Source organism: Parasteatoda tepidariorum, chromosome 12, assembly GCF_982258835.1.
Source record: "Parasteatoda tepidariorum strain Cologne lab strain chromosome 12, Ptep-v5.0, whole genome shotgun sequence".
Taxonomy (NCBI): domain Eukaryota; kingdom Metazoa; phylum Arthropoda; class Arachnida; order Araneae; family Theridiidae; genus Parasteatoda; species Parasteatoda tepidariorum.
The window spans coordinates 17,757,031-17,763,030 of record NC_141766.1 but is presented as its reverse complement, the minus strand read 5'-3'; the positions used below and the strand labels follow the sequence as shown (position 1 = coordinate 17,763,030).

Here is a 6,000-nt window from a genome sequence, read left to right as displayed (position 1 = left end):
CAATTTAATGAGTATGATTTTTTATAAATTCATATGAACATATAATAGAACTTAAAACAAGTCAATACCTTAATATTAAATTTAATAGCACTTTTAATTAGAACACAATAGAAGAGTGAAAGACTGCAAAAATTAAAAAACTGCAGTCAATAATTGTGACACTACATTAACCTAGGTAATGAAAACAATATTCATAAATTCAAATATAACACATTCAAACATAACATTTATTCATATCTAGTGAATTACATGATCAAGGCCCATATAGTTTGTCCATGGAAAGAACTCTCTTACCATTAATCTGGAACTGTGTCGGTGATTATAGTTACAAAGTTTAACAATTTCAAGTAAAGGTGTTAAGAAAATATTTTAGATTAGTTTTGGCCCGAGTCTGCTAGAGAAACGGAGTCAAGAGAGACAAAGGGAAGTCCCCCTCTTAGAAATGCAGTATTTCTCGTTTCGATAGTAACAGCTTATCTTAGGAGTAGAGACAAGGAGTTCTTTCTATAGACAAACTATATACTTGCAGACTTATAAGCAAATATATGGAATATGAGAAATTAACTTTATGACAACTAACTTCACTTTTCATATTGAAAACAAACAAAATATAGAATCAAAACCCTTTTATTTTTTACAATTTGAAGTAACTTGTAATAACAAACCTTTGTACAGTGAGCAGAAAAAAACAGACCACTCAGAATAACTTTTGATCTAATGATCAGATCGTCATATTCTCGAGGGGGTGACCTCAAATATAAAAATTAATAAGTGAAGACGATATTTTAAGTTATGAAATCAAGCACAAAAACGCACTTTCTCTGAACAAACATACCTTTTTTTGTCAGATTTTTGGATTTCTGACCCCCAAAATATAGGGGGTAGCTGCATTCTGGGAAATATGGTACAGGTAGTTTGATCAGAAGAGCGCTCCAAAGTTTGGACCCCTTAATGTTAATTTTACTTTATGCGTATTTCGCTATATCTTGAGAATATTTTAAACAAATTGAAAAAGTTTTACAGAAAATTATGAAATTCGTTTAAGAAGAGATAATTTCAATTTTTTTTGCCATTATTAAATAAAATAATAAAAATATAATGAATATTTACTAAAAGTTATTTTTTGCAAAAAATTCTTGGGATACACAAATTTCTATTGTGCAAAAAATTTTCAAATTGCTTAAAAAGTTCTCGAGATATAGCAAACACGCAAAAAGTATAATGAACACTAAGAGGTCTAAACTTTGGAGCTATTTCTTGAACATTCTATTGGGATAATATTTCCCAGATTGCGGCTACCTCTTATATTTAAGGGGTAAGAAATCCGAATTCGTCCAAAAAAAGGTACATTTATTCTGATTATACCGATGATATTATTTTGTGTCTGATTTTGTAACTTAAAATAGCGAATATAATTATATTTGAGGTCATCTTCTCGAGCCATTAAGAATGATTCCTAGAGCCTGACAATCGGATCATTAAATCAAAGTTATTCAGGGTGGTTCTTTTTTTGGCGCACTGTACATGGCTCGGAATCTTGAAATATAACAAACATTATCATTATCAATGTGTTTCATGAATGGATTACGGATGTTAAGCGTAATATGAGTAAACTGATGAATTTTAATTATTTTTCTTATATTTTTACATTAATAAATCAAAAACCTTAAATTTTCTCTGCACTTTAAATCAATCATCATTTTTTTTATAAATACATCACTATGCTGAGGAAAAGTTTTAAAAGCATACTTAGAGGGAATAAGATCCCTCAATTCCTGGCCAAAATAATCTAAAAACATTTTAACAGCATCAGAAGAAACTGAATTGCAGGTAAAAGGCAAGGCTCTTCTTTCTTTCACAGATACTAGATTCTTTACATATTTATGAGTAAGCGCAGCACAGGCATTGAGTAATTCTTGTTTTATTAAAGAAGCAAATTTATTTTCAGATGGTATTATAGTATCAAACCTCTTTTTAGATATTTCACTTTTATCTTGAGTAGCATTGCATGATTGAGGTATTTGTTTATATAATGTAAGCTCCTGTACTCCTGGTTCTGAATGGAATGTTCTTCTTCCTCTTCTTCTGTGCTTTCCTCTTCTTGAGCCTAATGTGTCTGCTTGTTTTGAAGTTGAAGGTTGACAATAAATTCCCCTAATATCTACAATTGAGCCAAATGTGTCGGCTTCTTTTGAAGTTGAAGGTATACAATCAATTTCCATATTTTCAATTGAGTTTAATGTGTTGGCTTCTTTTGAAGTTGAAGGTATACAATCAATTTCCATATTTTCAATTAAGTTTAATGTGTTGGCTTCTTTTGAAGTTGAAGGTCTACAATAAATTTCCATAATATCTTCAATTGAGCCAAATGTGTCGGCTTCTTTTGAAGTTGAAGGTATACAATCAATTTCCATATCTTCAATTGAGTCTAATGTGTTGGCTTCTTTTGAAGTTGAAGGTCTGCAACCAATTTTCGGCATATTTTCAAAATTAGGAGCAGATTGAATTTCAGGTATTAGTTGAGAATAGGGGGGAGTTTTTCTTTCAGTAATAGATTCAGATAGAGTAAAATGAATAACTTTAGTTTCAGAATGAATAACTTTTACTTCAGAACTGAGTTCCGATGGAGTGGGTGAAAATAATTCAAAACTATTAACTATTTTGCATTCTTTTACTGGGAAGATTTTAAATCTCTTTTTGTTAAAACGTTTTACAGACCTTAACCTCATAACGATGGATGGAAATATTTCGGGAATTACATCAATTTCAACCAATGGGCCCATAGCCCGAATGGCGCACAAAGCTCCAAACAGAGCGCAAAATTTGCTTCTTTTATTCAGTAAAATTTTTTTCAAGTACGAAATAACATTTTGTTTCTCTTTAGGAAAATACTTTGAAATTATTTTACAATAAAACTTGGCTGCTTTTCTTCGAAGCATATAGGTTATTCGGTTTACGTCATTATTGTGATACACTTCAACCATAGTAAACATTAAGAAATTTTTCAGGTTTTCCAAATATGGTAAAGAGTAACTACAATCTAAGGTTACAGAAAATATTACCTTGCAAAGTTTTAAAAACTTGCATAACATTAAACAATTACTTCTCGGGTAATTTGAGAACACAATTAGTGACAAAAATGGATGAAATCTGTTAAATAATGACATATTTCTCTTCAGATGTTTTACAACTGCTTTGAACAAACTATCACAAGCAAGTGAATCAGTCATAATAGATTTTAAGAAAAATAAAAAGTAATCATCACAAGAACTAATAATTTCTTCAAGAAAAATGTTCAAATCAGTGTTTGCAACTTCCCCACCCTCAATGTGATCCTTGCAGACATCAAGCTATAAAAGAAAAAAGAATTGTTAGTAAATGTTTTCTAATATTAAAGGCAAAAAAAAAATTTTCAGATTTGCTTTAATTTAGAATTCAGATAAACTTTAACTGAAACAATAAACTTTCAAACAACTCGATAGCATATTGAGAGAGTTTAATTTGTAATTGTGGTAGTGTAGTATGAATATACACCAGAATTTTGTTTAGATCATCATTAATAAAATCTTAGTGTAGCTCTGGTGTAACATCAAGAATATAACCAGATCATTAAGCCAATTTTGTTTCTAAGTGCAAGAACATCAAAAGGTTATTTTGTTGTCATAGTACCATCAATTTTTACATTAAGGCTCTAAAATAAAAATAAGCATTCTGAAAAATAAAAATAATAAACATTCTTCTTTCTAATCTACTCTATCATTTTCCTTTTGTCTGTGAGAAGGGATTTCTCCTTGAGTCAAAATCAGAAGGGTGGTGGAATGGGCAAAAGGTGATCAAAGAAAGTATGGAAGCTTAAATAGTAAAATTTGGGAGAGGAATTTTTTCCAGCCAACTTAATCTTAATTTTACTTTTTGCATGTTTTACAATATCTCAAGAACTTTTTAAATAAATTGAAAATTTTTTACACACAATTATAAATTTCGTTTATCCAAAGATTCCATGCAAAAAATAACTTATAGCAAATATTTTTTATTTTTTATCTTATATAAGAACGGTAAAAAAAAAAATTGAATTGTAAGGTATACAATTTCTCGTATCATTTTGAAGAATGTAATTCCATGTGGCAAAATACAAAATTTGAAGAAAACTAGTCAAATAGCTCCTGAGAAATCAAATTTTAAGTATCTGACTGTTTTGAAATTCAATCTCTCAGGAACATTTCTACCAATTTCGCTCAAATTTTGTATTTTGCCATGTAAAATTACTGTCTTTGGTATGATGCAAAAAATTTTAAACCTTACAATTCAAAATTCTTTTGATCTTCTTAAATAAAATTATAAAAAATAATAAATATTTTTTGCATGGAATTTGGATAAACAAATTTTATAACTTAAAATATCATCTGTACTGATAAATTAAATAGCATTTTTGAGGTCACCCCCTCGAGCTATTAAGATTGAGTCCTAGAGCGTGAAGATCTAACCATTAGATCAAAAGTTATTCAGGGTGGTCGGTTGTTTATTTTGCGCACTGTACATAAAATTATTGATACATGAATAATTTCATTGAGATTCACAATAGTTATCAAGAATATTAATAAAAATATAATTAAGATAAAGACACTAAAAACAGCAAAGAATATGTTTTTAGTAAATTAAAGAAAGAAAAGCAACAATTTTCTGCAATAAATACAACAACGTAATACAAAATTTCACCTTTTCTAAAACATAATAAAAAAAATTCCTGAAAAAACAGCCTATTTTATAACCAGACAGAAAAATTTAAATAGTTTAAAAATGAATTTTTAAAACAAAATTTTAAGTTTTTACTGAATATCACTAAGTTCTATTATTTACAATATATGCTAATGCAAGATATGTATCTCAATACATCATTTGATCAGGTTTTCTGTATCATTTGTGACAGTTAATGTATTAGTATAAACCATTTAGAAATCTAAGAACTCGTTAGGAGCATAGAAAAATGCTATCCCAGCAAAAACAAAATTTTAGACAAAACAGCAATAAAAAAATAATAATAAATAAAATAATGTTTTTAATAAACAATTAGTATACACTAATGGTTCTTCAAAAAAGTGCAATACGGTTATGTAGCTAGGCTTTTTTTTAAAAAAAAGCCAAAACTGAACAATTGTAAGCAGGGTCAAAACATTTTTAGACCATAACATTTTTATAAAAATAAAATTTTGATATCATTTAGTTTTTAATAACATTTCTCAATTATTAATACTAACATATAAAATATAAAAAGTATTGAGAAATAGCAAACTACTGAGTTTTGCAATACTAAAAAGTACTTAAAAGCTCACTTCATGAAATATTTTATCTATCTTATAGGTACAAAATATCAATTTAACTTTAAATTGTCAAACAAATATTTAATACTGCTTAGAATAGAATATTGCTTCGAATAAAAAGTAAGCACAGGTTCAGTCCTTTTTCAACAATAGGACCAACAGCTTGAAACAAGTTTGATAACTGTTAATGAACATAGCAAGATGAGAATTACTGGTACAAATGCTGATCTTGCAAAACAATGAAATTAGTCTTTTTGACTGATACATGTCCTGTACCGGCAGTAAGCAAAGGGTTAAACATTCAAAAGACAACTTTGACAGTTAATTTAGTCATGCTTCTAAAGAAGTAAATAGTTCATTTACTAAACTGCAAATCAATAAAAAAGTTTGAAAATGAAAAAATTTATTAAAAAAATGTACTTACAGCAGATTCATAAGCTTTTTTCATTGCAACATTAAACATCTGGAAAAAATTTTATGTTTTTAGAAAATATTTTAAGACACAAATGTATCAACAATGAAATATTTCTTAATATAATAATAAACCTGTACATAATTTATTTTTATTTATTCTTTAAATACAACCACCGTAAATATTTAGTTAGTTTTATCTTCTTTTTTTATTTCCTTCATTATAATTAATTCAAGGCATTTTTACATATTACAAGATATTTGATAAAAG

The 6,000-nt window shown here is 28.0% G+C and overlaps 1 protein-coding gene across 26 annotated transcripts in view; it reads right to left on the bottom strand.

The window, feature by feature from the left end:
* Positions 1-206: 206 nt before the first annotated feature.
* Positions 207-6,000, bottom strand: part of LOC107443630 (uncharacterized) — a 143,060-nt gene continuing 137,266 nt past the window's right edge. For all 26 annotated transcript variants that reach the window (XM_087155901.1, XM_087155900.1, XM_087155910.1 and 23 more), the window contains 2 exons: positions 5,743-5,781; positions 207-3,350 (listed from right to left, as the gene is read on the bottom strand). In XM_087155901.1, the coding sequence (XP_087012027.1) occupies positions 1,650-3,350; positions 5,743-5,781 (1,740 nt within the window). In that variant the 3' untranslated portion in view covers positions 207-1,649. The remainder of the gene's footprint in view (positions 3,351-5,742; positions 5,782-6,000) is intronic.